Source organism: Pinus tabuliformis, chromosome 1_2 (assembly GCF_031772625.1).
Source record: "Pinus tabuliformis cultivar Carrire ecotype Pingquan chromosome 1_2, CPIR1, whole genome shotgun sequence".
Taxonomy (NCBI): Eukaryota; Viridiplantae; Streptophyta; class Pinopsida; order Pinales; family Pinaceae; genus Pinus; species Pinus tabuliformis.
This window is the reverse complement of record NC_142298.1, coordinates 156,815,957-156,833,712: the sequence shown is the minus strand read 5'-3', so window position 1 is coordinate 156,833,712 and position 17,756 is coordinate 156,815,957. Positions and strand designations below refer to the sequence as shown.

Genomic DNA, 17,756 nt, shown 5'->3' with positions numbered 1-17,756 from the left:
GTGTTTCTCCTTACCACACGACTAGGAACACAAATAATCATAAGCAATAACTGAAATTGTAGGTTTAAAAATTTAATGAAAAATAATAAAATAAACAATAAACATAGTTATATAAAAAACAACGACAAAAAAAAACAACTTGTAGGGTAGGCGTGCAAGGCTTGCAATAACCCACGATCTGGGATCACATGCTTAAGTATTCATGTTATCTATTTTCTAGACTGAGAATCTATCCACTAGAAGACCAATCTTTCTTTCAAGGTTGTTCCTTTAATAGATCTATATTTGCTAGCTCTTATGGCTCTTATTTCTTTAGATCTATCTGCCTTCCAGTGTCTGTGTAAGCCATTGCACTAGTCTCACTAATATATCATAGGCTATAACATACCTCTTAAAATATTTTCACACTATAAACATTCGCAACCTAGCTTGTAGGTGTTGCTTTTCCTCTAACATGCCCTCCTGCAACTCCCTGGTTGTATTAAAATAATATATCCTTCCTTTCCTGACCCATTACACAACTCGAAGTGCCTTATTACCACCAGAGAGTTGCTTTTATACGATTAATGCTAAGCTAAAATATAAATGGAAAAAAATTATACACAACTTCAAATTTGTTCGGCGAATAACATTTTAGAGCAAACAGAATTGATAGGCGTCAATCGATCCGTGGAACGTATCAATATTTATTAAAACTTTGGTTAAATTAATAATACACTAATAAATTCATTGATTTTTGGAAGATGAAATGGGTTTTTCATTCGGCAGTTCATGCTTATCTGTGAAGATGAGTCTTTGATTCAGAGCACTTCACTTTAGATTTGCTCTAACTGCAATTTTGAATATTTAAATTATTTAAATAAAATCACACCCATAGAATTGAATCACACTTTTCTTTAAACTAAAATATTATTAGCAAGAAAAACGAGAATCACTGGGCCAGTATCCCATGCTCTTGTTGTGGGCAAGTAAAGTAAGGTTGTTGCAAATTGGTTTAGTTCATTAACTTTCAAGGAGTTTTACGTATGGTTTGATATTTACATGCATTCTCAAGGAGTTTTACATATGGTTTGATATTTACATGCATTCTACTGTAAGTTGAATTTTCATAAAAAAATTTGGTTAAAAATATAATAATTATTAAAATTAAAAATAAATAAATTATTCACATACAAAAATTGTTTAAACTATAAAATGATTAAAATTAATAAAAAAAATAAAAGCAAGTCTTGCTCAATGTTATTATGTTATTATGAGTAGTATATTTATGTAATTTTAGCGATTATAAACCATCAACACTTCTCTCCTTTAAACGGTGACTTTTTCTTAGTTGAATCTCTAAAACACTTCTCTCCATTTAAATTATACCGTTATAACTTTTTAGTTTTATATTTCTCCATCTTATTTTATCTAAATAAATATAGGATTTGGATATATCAATAACCATTTCAATTCATGTTATATCTTAACAGATCTTGAATCTAACAAGTTATATATTCTAACCCATAAAAAAACATAGAAAATATAATATCTCATGTTTTTTCAGCTGGGTTTGATAAACATATGTTGAAAGCTCTCCCGATGATCTATTGTCAAATTTTGGACCAGTGCTTAGTCCAAAGGCTAGACAGTGGTTGAAAGAACTGGGGTTTGATAAACATATGTTGAAAGCTCTCCAAGTGATCTATTGTCAAATTTTAGACAAGTGCTTAGTTCAAACGGTAGACAACAGTAGGTAGGGGCTTGTTGCCTTTGCTTTGCACTTCCCTAGTTATTATTAAAAATTAATATATCATCATACCAATTGTATCCAAAACTTATCAAATACCATGTTTCTAACTTTATATTAACCACACAATTTTCAATTATCAAATTTATTAATACTATTAAAAATTTGTATATACCATTTTAATGTTTGATTTGAAAGTAACTTTAAAATTAAATTATTATTATTATTTAAAAACTAAAACATATGTCATTATAAAAATTACATTCAAAACTTATCAAATATCATATCTTTAATATTATATGAACACGAGGGTTTCACTCAATGAACCTCTGACATATCACGTGCGTTCGTGGAATACTAAATAATACTCTTAATTTGATTACATATTAGAAAATACCTCTAAAAATCACATTATTTAACCCCCACCAATATGAACCCACTACACCTTTCCAATTTAAAAAGCACCTACTTTCACTAGATATGTTAGGTGTCCATTTTTTTGTTAAATTTTTTTATATCCCTTTATATTTTTTCATTAACTTTGAGCTCCATTTTGTATACCTACTAATATAAAAACCCTTTACCCCCTATTATATGCTCAATATATTATGTCATTTTTTCCTCAATATATATCCCCCAATATGAATGCGCGTGGTATGGTATTGCTCCGAGAAAATTATTCATTTTAAAAAGTTAAATGATCTTTTCGTAAATTTTGACAATTTAGATATATATTATTTTAATTTTGATGTTGCATTTTACATATAAGTGAGTAATTAATGCTTATCAAAGAGATACTCTACCGCTTAATATGAAATAGATTAACACTATATTAAAATAAAAACAAAAATAATTCTACATCAAAATAAAAATAACTTCAAACTAAAATAATAAAAATAAAAATCTTGTGTTAATATATAACTTATATCTATATATTAGAGTTGGAGTATTATCAATTTGGTTTAAAGCATTTAAGTAAATATAATAATATTTTTTATATCTCCTAAAGTCAGGTTATATTATTTTGGTAAACAATTTTTGAATCTTAATTAGCTTTTAAATTTTTAAAAACAATTTACAAAGTCAATTAATTTTTTTTTGAAATTAAATATTAAATTTATTATTTTCATTTTAATTTTTTTAATATTTTCATTTTAATTTTTTTAATTGATGGATGTACATGAATACACTAATTTTATGTTTGGTGGATATACATAAATACATTAATTTTACGTGGTTTTAAACTAAATTGAGAAATAAAATTTATTTAAAAAATAAAAATAAAAATCTTCAAACCACCCCTTGTCCAAAAAAAATTAATTATCCAACCTGATTTGACACGGGCACACATTATGTTGCAATGATTTCACTCTAGTGTATTAATAAAATATCATTATATTAAATCAATGGCAAACCTATCGTTCGTATCCTTTATACGCTATGTCAATTTATGTAAGGCAGAGATCGTCATCTTCTTCGCATGGTTACCATTCCCTTTCAAGAAATATAAGTTTTGGGGTACTCATTTTTTATATCACAAGTTTTCCTTCGAGTCCGCACAACCAAGAGTGGTAGTCTTATGTCATGGCTCTACATAGGAGATGATTTTTCGACGTGGCAAAAGCATAAAGTGAGAATATTATAAGAGGGGATTTGGTCATACTTTCAAGATGACAATAAGTGGAAAAGGCTCCCTATAATGCCTTTTACTTTCTTCATTTTAATTATTTTAACGTTCTATGGTTTAAGCATAAGGTTGATACAAAATGGTTTAAGCATAAGGTTGATACTTTTGGTAGGTGGTTTGGTTAGTGCTAAAACACGGCCAAATCACATGAGGAGTTATATCTCAACATAACTACACATCCTTTCTTTTAAAAGGAAAACATAATTATATTTTCAATATCTATAATGTCTAAACTCTTTTTCATGTCTAAATTTAATAGTTATATGTCTAAATTAAATAGTTATAATTAAATTGTTAAGTTTGTATAATTTGAATATTTTATAAGTGTTTTTAAGAAGTAAAATTATCTTGACATTTAAAAATATTATTTAAATAAATTTTAAATGTTCAATGTCATGATTTCTACATTGATTTTTAAATTTGTATATATAGTTTTTCAGGAAGAAAAAAAGCATGATTATATTATATTGATCCTGTATAAACAGTACCAGCTAGTACATATCATGTAAATTACATATATCATGATTCAGGGGAGAAGCTTCTGTGCAGATACTACAAAAACTCAAATGAGAAAAATAAGACTTGTGCAAAGACATCTCTAGCATCCCGCTGGGAGCATGAAACAGAGATAGATACTAACATAAAAGACCACCATATTCATGAGAAAACAAAAGGGATACAAAAAGGAAAATACCATAGTCGGATCATATGAACACATTGAAAAGGGTCAGAAACCCAGAATACAGAAGTCTTGTATGATATAAGACTCCCCATATGCCGAAACCTCCAGAGACCAGGTACCTGTGCCGAGGAGAAGACCCTGCTTAGACAGACAGTCCGCAACCTGATTCTGAGCCCTGTAGATGTGCTGTATGGAGCTGCCAACCATGAGGTCCCAAAAAAACATAATTCTATCCAACCAGCCAGTAAGATGTGGGCATCTGATGAGGCAATTACCATTTACATGATCTACCATGGATTTGGAGTCCCCGAAGATAGAGATGGAATGTATGTCAAAATAGATACAGAAAGCGAGCAGACCCGCAAGGGCCATCGCCTCCGCCATGCTGTTTGTCCCATTACTAGCATTCCAAGCCAGTCTGTAATGAAGATGCTCGCTTATGATTATGAAAACCCCACAGCCACAAGAATTTCGTTGGGCAGCGCCATCAAAAAAGGCCATCGGGGGCCTAAGGAGAGGATCAGGCAGCCCATTCCTGTTGGACTTTTTCATTTTTGGACTCTTTTTGGGGACAGAGCTGAGAAAGAGAGAAATGTTTTGTGTAATATCCATGAGAGGCACCTTTGCATCGTTAAAAATTTTATTGTTCCGCCAACTCCAGGCACACCATAAAGCAGTCACAAAGATCGACCTCCATGATTCTCGCTGCCTACCCCACCAAACGAAAGCAGCTTGAGTAGAGGCATGTGAAACGAGAGGAAATCCATATAGAAAAGCCAGATCCTGCCATATTCGCAGAATGGAGTTGCATTGAAAGAACATATGAAAATTTGATTCCTCTGCCAATTCACACATTTGGCATCTACTCGGCCCATGCCAATTTCTTTTCCGTAAGTTCTCCCAGGACAGGTTTTTATTATAAAAAACCAACCATGAGAAGTAAATGAATTTGGGAGCGCACCTTGATTTCCAAAAAGCTGTAGGAAACAGTGGATAAGAGAGCGCGTACTTAGAAGCCATCATATCAGCATATATATCCTTGACACACACCTGTTTGTTTGCACCTGGCAAAAACCAGACTAAAAAATCCTGTAGATTGGACCGGAGAAACCCACAGTTCCTCAGGGCATTCCTGAGCGGATTCCATAGATATAACAGAGACACCGGCAGGCCAATATCAACAGCCGATTTCCATATGGGGATGGGACCCTGCCAGTCTGCAATCAATTTATCCCAAGTGAAGAATCCTTTGCCGTGTAGAAAATAAAGAATCCTATCAGGTATAGAAATGCCCACGTGCCCACTCATAATGGGGTCGATTCCGATGAAGATTCTTTTACCTGTTTGGAGGCTCCATTTAAGATTGCTCAAGAAGAAAAGTTCAATTTTGCGGAAGCTAAGCCAGATAGCAGAGTCACCCTTTACACCAATCCTTTTCAAACGGTACCAGTGTTCCATACCTTTACCTCTCATGTATTTGATTTTTATGGTATTACTCCAAGGACCATTCCCATAGATACCTCTCCACAAGGATTTGCACAGAAGAGCTTTTCCAAAGGTCCTCAAATCTAATAAGCCCCAACCACCAGAAGACTTTGGCCTAGAGATCTTCTCCAGAGAAGTGAGATGATATTTTCCTTGAACTGAATTGCCGCCCCAAATGAAATTTGCAGTGATCTTGTTCATTTTCTGAATGATGCTTGCAGGGAGGTAGAAAATGTGGGCCCAATACACAGCAAGTTGTAAAAGAACAGCACATGTTAGGACTATTCTTCCAGCCAGAGATAGGCACTTATATTCCCAGGAGGAAATCTTTTTGTAATATTTGTCTATGAGCCATTTCCAGTCCTCTTTTGAATATCCCTTTGCCTTTAGATGAAATCCCAAATATTTAACACCCTCCCTGATTGACCTTGTGTCGACACCAAACATATCAGCAATCCACGCCACCATCTCCATATTGGCATCGTTGTGATATAGGATGGATTTTGATTTATTTATTTGTAAACCTGTGGCCCTTTGAAACCTATATAGAATGTCATAAAGGCATCTCCATGTAACCCTGCACAACATCGCAAAAATAAGAACATCATCAACAAATAAATTGTGGGATATATAGTTGTTCCTGCATATCTTCACGGGTTTACAGAGGTTCTCTGATACTACCTTATTGATATGAAGACTGAGGGAGTTCATCGCCAGGATGAACATCAGTGGCGCTAAAGGGCAACCCTGGCGCAAACCCCTTTCTGCCGAGAAAAAAGGAGAAGGAAAGTCGTTTATGATGACATCATAATTAACATTCTCAATACATGCCATAATCCAATTAATGACATTTGATTTTAGACCAGTCTTTGCTAATAAACATCTGATGAAACCCCATTCCAAACAGTCATAAGCTCTTTGCAATTCAATCTTCAATATAGCCGCCTCAGATCTGTTGGAGAGCATGGAGAACAAGCTTTCCTGTGTGATTGCGACAGTGTCAATTATATTTCTGCCCTTTAAGAAGGCATGCTGATCTTTTGACAATGACTCGGCCAAAGATGCTTTGATCCGTTCTGCAATGATTTTTGAGATAATTTTGAAGGAAATATTGCATAAAGAGATCGGTCGGAAGTCTTTGAAGGAGTCTGCTTCCAATTTCTTTGGTATCAGGGCTATCTGCGTAGAAGAGGTGATGTGATGGATGCTGCCCGAGATTCTTGTGGCTTCGACCATTCTCAGAAGATCTGTTTTCATAATATCAAAAAAATGTATGAAGAATTCTATAGTCCAGCCGTCCGGCCCTGGGCACTTGTCCTTTTTAAAAGCCTTCATAACTCCTAAGAGTTCCTCCTCAGATATGGGACAAAACAACGCATCATTTTTTGCATCGTCAAACATTTGGGGGACCAGATCAATACCCCAAAGAATATCATGAAAACTGCTGTTTTCTCTTCTTTTGTACTGATCTTTGAAATATCTCACTGCCTCATTTGAAATTTCATGTTGAGAATAGAGAAAACCCCCCTGACCATCGCGTATTTTCCAGATAGCGTTCCTCTCTCTCCTAGCATTTGCAAACCTGTGAAAAAACTTGGTGTTCTTGTCACCTTCCATGAGCCATGTCACCCTACTCTTCAGCCTCCATGAGGCCTCCTCCTCCTTTAGAATTTTCTGTTTTCTCCTTTCGAGTTCATTAATACGGCATTTCAAATTGAATGGGAGAGAATTGGCATTCAAATGAATAGAAATGTGAGACAGCTCCTTTTGAATTTCTTTGAGAGCCATTCTGTCCGCCTGACGTTTTCTGAGTTGCCATGCCTTAACCACTTTTCTCATAGAGGTCATTTTGTCCCTAAAAGTCAAAAAAGGAGGACCCAAATTGTTTGAGGATAGATCCCTCCAGGCATTTGTTACTTCTATATTGAAAGCAGGGTCTTCTAAGAAAGTTCTGTTGAACTTGAAGGGGTACCCCTGCCTGAAGCCTTTTTCCCTCCAGCCGAGACAAATTGGCCTGTGGTCAGAGATGAAAGCATTTTCGATAGTCAAAAAAGGCATACCCATCTTATCTATAATGCTGGCATGAACAATAAAACGGTCAATTCTTTTAGCAATGTAGGCTTCTTCAATTCGTCCGTTGTTCCACGTAGGCATCATATTGGATGGGACGACATCTACAAGGTTCTTATGAAGGAATTCATATTTGATTTTGTCCGAGAGCGGATCTCTCTTCCTACATCTCCCCCAGCATTCTTCCGAGCTTAGAGTAATATTAAGATCACCTGCAATCACTAATGAATCAATGTCAAAAATTTCTGAGTCAAAAAACTTTCCCCAGAAGAGAGACCTGTTTTTATAAGGGGCGTAGATGTTCAAAATATTGATGGGGTTGGAAAATCCTCTGATATCCGTCGATATGAGAATTCCAGCGAAGCATTTATAGGCTTTTGCATTGATCCATGAAGGATCCCACATTACCGCCAAACCTCCTGAAAGACCCTCAGCTTCCGAGGCTGCCATGTGCCACAGAGGAAACATTTTCCTGAAATAGGAGATGGCAGCTTGTTTACTATGCATTGTTTCTTGAATAAGAATGATTTTCGGCCTTACAGAGAGAAATAGATCTTTAAGCGCCAAAAATTTGAGATCTGCACCCAGACCTCGGATATTCATAGATAAGATGAAATTCATTTTTTTTTTTTTGGGGGGGGGGGGGGGGGGGGGCAGCCGCGCTTGCTCTAAGAGGCTGATTTTCCGACACTTCAAGGATGGGAATGTCCACCAGGGATAGGGTCCTAATATCTCTGTCTATGTCATAAGTCCGTCCGCGGAAATGTCTGCTTCCTCCATTATTCTTCTTCCTGACAGTAATATTTTTAGTGGAATTTGGACTTATAAAAGGGGAAGACGGATTCGGTGGCTTGTGTATGGTTAAGGGTTCCATTTCGAGGGATTTCTTGCTCAGGAAAAAGTCTAAATCACTATCATATAAGTTTGCAGGAGATGAGGATGGAGAATTTTGAGGCGTAGCAGAGACCATAGGTTCTTTACCTTTGACGGAGGGGAGGAGGCTTTTGTCAGGAGTAGGCGAAGATGAAGAGATAACAATGGTCTGTGACCCCACCTTGAAGTTTTTTGGTTTGGATATCGGGGGGGTAGGGGGGATTGCATTATCTTCGAGAGGAACCGGGGGAGGGGGACAAATAAAGGATTGCAACTCTTTCCCGGCGCTAAAGTCTTCAAAAGATAAAGAATCCGGCTTTGAAGGTCCCGACCTGGAATCAAGGCATAAAGAGCGGGCTTGAGAGAAGAGCTGGGGAGATGAAATAGATCCATATACGATATTCTTACCATCCTGAGCAATCTCCAGATCCGTCAGAGTCCAACTAGCTGATGGAGTCTGCTGCACACCAGGCGAGGACCTGGGGGAGATCGCCCTGACTTTGTCATGGACCACTTTTTTTTTTATATGCGGGCGACGGGGACAGTTGTTTATTAGTTGTCCAGTCTTGTGACAGGCGGAGCATCTAAAAGGAATACCCCAGAAATCGAGCCTTTGATTAATTTTTAAATTCCTCCAGGCAATCTCTATATGATCTGGGAAACCACCCCTGTAGGCCTTCTCGATAAGTATCCATGCAATGCGTTTGTCTCTCTGCCCCAGAACCCATGGGTCGACGTAGACAAATCTACCAATAGAGTTGCCAATCTCCATTAAAGTCTCCCTAGACCAGAGCTCCAGTGGAAGATTTGGGAGCTTTACCCAAATTAAATTATTTGATGGAGTGTTTTTCAAGGGGTTGTATCCTATATACCATCTGTGGAGAACAAGGAAGCTTTTTCCATATACCCATGGAAGCTTCTGGATAGCTTCAACATCGCCCGCATCTAGAAATTGAAAAGTATACCACTCCTTCATGAGTTTAGATACTATGGGAAAATAACTGATCAGCGGTTTCCACTGTGCCTCCAACCATTTCCTCATTGCGGCATCCTCCATTTCTGGGAAGTGCCACTTACCCACCAAAGTGAATTTCTGGAGCTTTTCTATTCTATCAGACAGATGGACACTATCCAAATTAAGTGCAGCAGGCGGAGGAATGGTTCTGACGGGATTCCGAGCTTTGTTATAACGATTTGCCTCATTTAAGAAAACGCTTTGTGACCGAGCCCTATCCTTGTCGGCATCCTGACTTGCTGGCTGAATAACCACATCCTCCAGAGTAGCCTGCCAGCTACCTGTTTTTGTGGCCCCCTCCCAGTCCTTCTCAGCTTGTATGGCAGCACGTAACATGGCCTCCGTGGCCGATACGTCAGACTCAGCTTCCATACGTCACTACCACTGTCCTTAATTATGAACTGAAGGATTATAATCCTAAGAAGATTGCAATACAGGCTGAATGGTACAGAACTTAATGATCGTCGGAACGCCTTCTGAGCAAAGAGCCCAGATCAAATAAATCCTCCGGGAAGGGAAAAGACTCTTATAACAGAAAAAACAGGCATACTGAGGCTACGGATGGGAATAATTTAATGGCCCAGATATAGAAAATCCACTTTCTAGGTATAACCACGAGGAGGATTGAATGCCAAATCGGGATATTGTACTAACAAATATCCGAGGGCCAGACTAAAGCTCAGAGCATATAACCTGGATAGAATGTAGCTGGAGATATGATATATACATGTCTGTCAGAGGGCTCGTCGATAAAGAGAGGCACGAGAAACGATAGGACAGCTGTCCAGGATCATTAACTAGAATTAATAGCATCTAAAACAGCCTTTAGATAGAGAAACCGAGAAATGGAAACCAGATTCAGTAGAAAACCAAAATCTGGTATTCCATACCTGGTACTGAAGGGAGAGAGAAGACTGAAACCAACCCAGAAACCAGTGGCAGCAAAGCCCAGCACATTGGAACAATTCTTCTGTAAGAAAAACAAGCCGCTTCTGCGGCCTAGCTAGATGTGGAGTCCCGACAATCAACGCAACAACAGTATATTTGAAAAATACACCACCATGTTCCTACCTTAACTCTAAAGTCTGAACAGGGTTTGTAAAAAACTATAGATTGTTTCAGCCTACGAATTATAAACCAGACCATGTTGAACAAGAAGATCTATAAAAAAAACACATCTAACTTCCCATCTTATGATAGCCAACTAAATATGATGAGAAATATAAACTCGCAATTATATTTCGCAGATATGTGATAAAGCTTTGAAAATGATATTGTGGTGTCTGTGAAAACTATTCAAAAAACAAACAGGTGATGAAGGCTGGAGAAACTGACCTCATTTCTGTAGAGACCTGCCGAGTGAAGAGCAACAAAACCTCCAGCGAAACCCGAACCAGCGTCGCGAAAGTCTATGAAGATGAAGGAGGGGAGATATAACAAAGCAAGAAAGTAGGGACCAACCCTGCACCAAGGTACAGGGGGAGCTAACCAAACTTTCACTGATCCCTCACTGTCTGAATTTATAAAAAACCCTCCGGGGACAATGCGATGGAGAGTTCAGACTGTAATGTGGCGTTCATTCGAAAGGCCATGTGGGGGAAAGCTAGAAAAAACAGGAAACATACTTGGCCTTTAGGAGGCGTGCATGGCGATGGCCGCATCTCCGTGAGAGAACGTGTCAAAAGAAACACGGGCCGTCCTTACAATGGTTCCTGTGGGTCTCCTCAACGCTGATTGGAGGCTTCCATGGCTGTAGAGACGTCTGGTTGGTCGCTATCAGTTCTCTGCTCCACTCGACAACTCTCCTCTGATTATATTGTTATCTAAATTTGTATATATAGTTTAGCATTCAAATTTTATAAAATATTAAGAATCATTGTATACCTATTAGAAAGGAAGTGCTTAACACTTGTAGTTTATAATTTATAATGTTTTATAAAAAAAAAATAATATATTTTTAATATTACATTGTAAAGCACATACCAGAATAAATTTGTAGTTTATAATTAAAATGTTTTATAAAAAATTTATATATATATATATATATATATATATATATATATATATATATATATTACATTATATATATATATATATATATATATATATATATATATATATATTACATTATATATATATATATATATATATTACATTGTATTTAGGTTAGGGTTAGTTTATTTGTTGGATTAAAAATTAATTTATTTCACATTGAGATGTTAAGGTTTGGATATTTCATGGGATAATATAATTCTTATAATTGTTTTTCATTTTTAATTTATTTTTATGAATTTTTTGTGGATATTTTTTTATAGCTAAAGTCATTTCATAAATATTAATACATTTATTTTGACTATGTGAATTTCCAATAAATATATAAAAAAGTAAGTAAAATAGTTACACAAAAAACCATTTAAGCAAGTTAGAAGACCACTAAAGTATATCCAGAAGAATTGATACTCCCAATCCAAAAACCTATTAATAACTAATGAACCATTAATTTAACAAAAAATCACAAAATTAACTCTCATACAATATCATACAATATCAAAAGTAACACTATTAATTTATAAGTTTCTTTGCTTTACCATTAAATTACCTTTTCATAACACTACAATGACTAACAATTCAACTCAAAAATTTAACTCCATAACCCTATCCTCTTATAATTTGAAATGTTCAACAACTTACTCTAACCCACCAAATTATTCCCAACACTTTTACCAAATACTCTTTCTTCCGCCCATGATAGGAATTTAAAATCTGAAACATCCATTACAATTTGACGGTTTCTGCAAAAAATAGTACTTGTTTTAATCATTTTAACAAAAAATATTTATAGGGAGAGAAATTTTTTGGTTTTGGCTGTATTTGATAGGAAAATCATCTTGTGACAAACAAAAAATTTCATCCCTAAAGTTCCGCCTACTACTTCCCATTCAACTACAAGTCAATCCGCTATGCTATGTTGTTTGTCAGTTTATGTAAGGCAGAGATCACCACAACGTTTGCAATGCATTGTGACATAGTACGAAAGTAAAATATATGAAATATATATCTTCTCTCATTTCATTTGTTAAGTTTTTTTTCAGGCATATATTCATTATCACACGATGAATCTATGAAGTCTTATCCTTCTATACATTAAGAAAAAAAATTAAATGTGTTTTCATCACAAACCTTAAAGATACATCAGACCTTTATTAATTTTCTGCATCCATTGTTCAATATATTAATTATGACATAATGAGTGTGCACAAATTTATTTTCATAATATTAAAAAACAAGTGCAATATGCAGCATTGTTGTTTATTCCCTGCCTCTTATGCAAAGAGTAATTGATAGCATAAGTTATTGTAACTAAGATAAAGAGAATACTACTATGTAAAAAATTGTCTATATTTATATTGGTTTTTTAACATATTTTTTTTAGATAGATTACTATGTTGACTAGCAAAAATACTTTTATGTTAAATGGAATGAGAAGCAAATCAACTTTTATATTGATCTTATGCATAAAATTATTGTTATAGAGATATATGAAGTTGTTTTCTAAACAAAATGTTAATATCTATAAGTTATATATTTAATTTATTTAAACCTATAGATTTTAACATTTTATTTACAAAACAACTTCATCTACCTCTATAACAATAACAATAGTGTTATAGTTTTACGCATAGGATCAATATAAATGTTGATTTGCTTATCATTCCATTGAACATAGCAGGTATAAAAGTAAATTTTCTACTCAACATAGTAATCTACCTAGAAAAATATGTTTAAAAATTTCCATAAAATATATACCATTTTTTACATAGTATTAGTATTCTTTTTATCTTAGTTACTATAAATTTTGTTATCAATTACTCTTTGCATGCAATAATGCTGCATATTACACTTGTTTCATATTTTATTTATAATTTATACATACTTTAATATGATTTATATCTATTGGTCATGGTTAAAACTAGAATTTGCACCACATGTTGCAAAGGAAACGTCGTAAGGCGGGAGCATAGGAAAGAATAGCATAGAAGATAGAAGCAAAAAAATTATGCAATCTTATTTATCTACCGACATTTCTGTGAGAAAAAAATTGTAGAAAACCTTTAAAAGACATCTAGTGCTCTTCCATGATTAGTCCATTTAGTCTCATCTCTCTCTCCCAAGCACTCTTCATTTGGTGAATGCATTGAAAATGTTGTAGCTCTGATTCCACTTGTTGTAGCTCTGATCCAAAAGATATATGAGAATATAAATAACCCAAGAAAGAACAAGATCAAAATAGATAGAAATGATTCTCTTTATTATCAAAACCCTTATGGTAGGGCAACACCATACATTCACTCCTTAAGGAAGGAGAACACTCCACAAGCCATATGCCTGTTCATACAATAATACTTCTCCTCATCTTCATGTGGAGTCTCTAGCCTCTATATAGGCCTCATACATACAATACCATGGGTCATTACCATGGTTCCCTCATACCATCAACTAATACCATGGGCCCATTACATTATTATTAACTACTTGTGGTCCCTTACATGACATGGGTTAACCACCTTATTTATTACTATGGCCCATCCCATTATTACATTATTACCTTGGGTACCTCCCTTGGTACCCCATATTATCCTCCCTAGGTATATAACAGAAAAAGTGTCCATGACAACCATGGTTTTGGTGGCTTGGAGTTGAGTTGGCATTGATGATAGGAAGAAATTTTGAGGATTTGAAAGAAAGCTTTTATACTCTCGATATGTTTCATTGGGGATGAACTTTCTCATAGTATAGGGTTTGTTGGGTACATACCCTCCATATGGGTATTGTCCAAAATTCAAAGCAACATGTTGCCCCTGATGCCACCCAGATTATTGTAGTTAAGATCCTTGCTAGATCTTCCTTTGCCTCCAACTTTGGCCACCTGCCACCTAGATTATTGTAGTTAATATCCCTGCTAGATCATCCTTTGTCTCCACCTTTAGCCACCAGGATGCATGTAATAATATCTAGAAAGAGTATTCCCATATTGTTGTGGAGAAAGCCAATTCTGAGTAAAGAGGGCATGTGGTTGGGTGCATGCTAGAAGAAATTAGGAAGGGGCTACTTTCTAGAAAAGTGGATTGAAGATAAAGCACCATTGCAGAAGGTGCATGTGGAAATTTTTTATTCTTCTAATATGTTTTGTGTTGAGTTTGCAAATATGAAAGATCAAGTATGCAAATGTTTTTTATTATGATGAAGAATTCCAAAAGATCAGTGACCAATAAGAAATTGAGTTTTTCCTTGAAAGCGATGAGATGAACATTGCATGTAGTTTGTGCACAGATTCCAACGTTATGAACAATGGGAAAGTTGCAATATATAAAGGCAGAGAAATTGTGGCTACACAATAATCAAATATGTTTAAGAGATGATAACAGTACCTAAAGAGAAAGATATCATAGGAGAGTACCCCAACTTGAGGCAACATTGGGTGGTTATTTATGAGGCTTTTGATTCATCGGGTATTGATGGAGAATGGAATATGAAAGTCAAGTCATGTTTTTACTGTCTCAAATTAAACCACATTCCTTGCAAGCAAGTCTCCATCCATGTCAAAGCACCTTTTTTTCAAATGGAGATGCACTTAACTCCATGGAGTATTTGTCCGGTGTAAAAATGAACATATGTATTAATGTATTAATGAAGACATGTATAAGATGAAATCTCATAATCATTTATCCTAATCATCAATAGTGGGTTTAAGTCATTGGTCCCTTATCACTTGATTCTAGGAGTGTTCAAATTCATCTCATCTATTCACACTTAATAGATTATACTAGGTATTCTGAGGTCCATTTTTATCATTGGTGGGTCCCATTGTGTCCATTAATAGTTTTCCTCATTAAATGGTACTAAAGTAGTTTCTTATATGCTTGACATTACCTCTCAGATTCATATATTATAGAATCATACCATTGATAGGTTTGGAGACATTGGGCCTAGGAGGAAATTACTCATTTTTTCTACCTCTCCCAAGTTGTGGTGGGGTATATCATTACTATTTGAAAACCTTGAATACTATTTTGGCACTGTTATTGGTGCTAGATATTGTGACATAGATCCACATTATATCTGCTCATCACTATGATCTGTTTTATGACATGGATCCCCCATGTACTTTCTAATGGCCATGGTATTGCATATTATTACATGGAACCACAACATATTTTGCGAGTCTTCATGGATTTTTCTCTCTTTTACTGAGAATGGGTATGCCTACCTCAGAGACGATTTATATATCTAATTGTTTGATGACTAGTTGTAGGCACTTATAGGTCTTTGATCCAATAAATGTTTACATATGCCACTCTACTCACCATGAATTTCTTAATCTATATATATCTAATTGGTTGATGACTAGTTGTAGGCACTTCTAGGTCTTTGATCTAATAAATGTTTACATATGCCACTCTACTCACCATGAATTTATGAATTTCTTAATATATTTTAGCCATCAGTTCCTTTTATGACCTTATACATTAGCATACATATGTTATAATTATATTTTCCACCATAGGTATTGCAAGGAATTTACTACATGAGGCTAAAATTAGATAATTGAGTAATTTCTCATAATGTCACAATTTCATATGAAAAAAAAAAAAAAAATTATAATTAGAAAAACTCATAATTGAATTTCATATGAAATTAAAAAAAAATCATAATTAGAAAAACTCATAATTGAAAAAACATTCGTTGATAATTGAGTGTGGAACGTGAGCAAAAATATCATAATAGGGAAAAGATCCATTGCAACTTAGACAAAATATGATAATTGAGCATGGAAGATATCTATGAATTGTGATTTCTTGGTTCACATGCCATGACCTGTATCCACCTAATTCACATGCCATGAAGCCTATATTCAATCTCTTGTAAATTCCTTCAAGAAGATGTCAAATTGGAAGATAGGAAAACCTAAAATTTAAGAGTGGAAATTTTGTTGCAATAAAGTCAATTCACATGCCATGAAGCCTATATTCAATCTCTTGTAAATTCCTTCAACAAGATGTCAAATTGGAAGATAGGAAAACCTAAAATTTAAGAGTGGAAATTTTGTTGCAATAAAGTCACTAGCTAAGGAAGGTGTCTTAAGCGGCAAGGAACAAGAAGGGTCTTCAACCAAGGCTCAAGGTATAATATGGTTCTTATAATGCTATTCACATGATATTAATATGGATCTACATGATTTCTCCCTCCGTCATATGTTGTATTCAATTCCATATACTATATCTAATTTTTCTTCAATATATTAGGTTAGATTTAGTTGTAATCAACATTCCTACTTGCTTGAAAAGGTTAAGAATGACATTTATTTTCCATGTGTGTAGGTAGCAAGTGATAGGAGCTGGAGCATTAAATCTCTAGAGTTACATCGATCAAATCACATGAGAACATTAAATCTCTATAGTTACATGGATCAAATCACATGAGAACAACCTTCAAGAAAACGGTATGTTCCATGACTCCTCTTCTCATAGCAAGGAATTATATTGATTACAATAGATCTAGAGGGATTTTGTGTAGTGATCTATCATCCTCTTTGTCTCTGATCTCATTAGATCAAAGAATAGATCTTCTTATATACAATAAAAATTTTCTACAACAATTGGACATATATGAAGGATCCAAGAAAGAAACCATGTGGATATTGGTCTCAATATAATTTCTTTTGTTATTTTTTATGATAGTGAGTAGGAGGGAACCAAAGTGTGTAAGAATTCTCTTTGTGAATGTATAAGGTTCAAGAGAAATACAACTTTATTTAATAAAAGATAATGGAGAATTTTGCTATTTACTATGTTTTGTATTCACTTTCATCGTTGTAATGTGATATTCATTTCTTTCATTGTGTAACTCTTATTTTGCAAGTCACTAGTCTATATGAATATAAATCCATGATATTTCCATGAAAATTATGAGTTCCCTTATGACTTTCTTGAAGGAATTTACAAGTGAAGTGAGATACTCTATTTCTTTCTCTAAGAATGATAATTCTTTTACATCCCTTATCCCTTATCTCATGAAGCATATTTTTGTGATGTTAAAAGTTTTCATATTTTAAATTAGTTATAAATTCTATTGCAAATTAGTTATAGTGTCTAAGATGATGAAACTTAAGGGGATATTCCTTATATATGACTATAAGATCTATAAATTTATTATA

General features: G+C 34.7%; 1 protein-coding gene across 1 annotated transcript; it reads right to left on the bottom strand.

The window, feature by feature from the left end:
- Positions 1–4,143: 4,143 nt before the first annotated feature.
- On the bottom strand, positions 4,144–9,913 carry LOC149204977 (uncharacterized). The gene is made up of 2 exons (XM_089397259.1): positions 8,635–9,913; positions 4,144–8,231 (listed from the first exon to the last, which is right to left on the bottom strand). Exons 1-2 carry the CDS (start codon positions 9,911–9,913, stop codon positions 4,144–4,146), a joined length of 5,367 nt encoding a protein of 1,788 aa, XP_089253385.1.
- Positions 9,914–17,756: the final 7,843 nt, after the last annotated feature.

Excerpts from the sequence above, each read along its gene's own strand:
- LOC149204977 (XM_089397259.1), bottom strand. The coding sequence starts at position 9,913 with ATGGAAGCTGAGTCTGACGTATCGGCCACGGAGGCCATGTTACGTGCT. Across the intron at positions 8,232-8,634 it reads CCTCCTCCCCTCCGTCAAAG|ATCTCAAATTTTTGGCGCTT; the intron begins GTAAAGAACCTA and ends GTCTGGGTGCAG.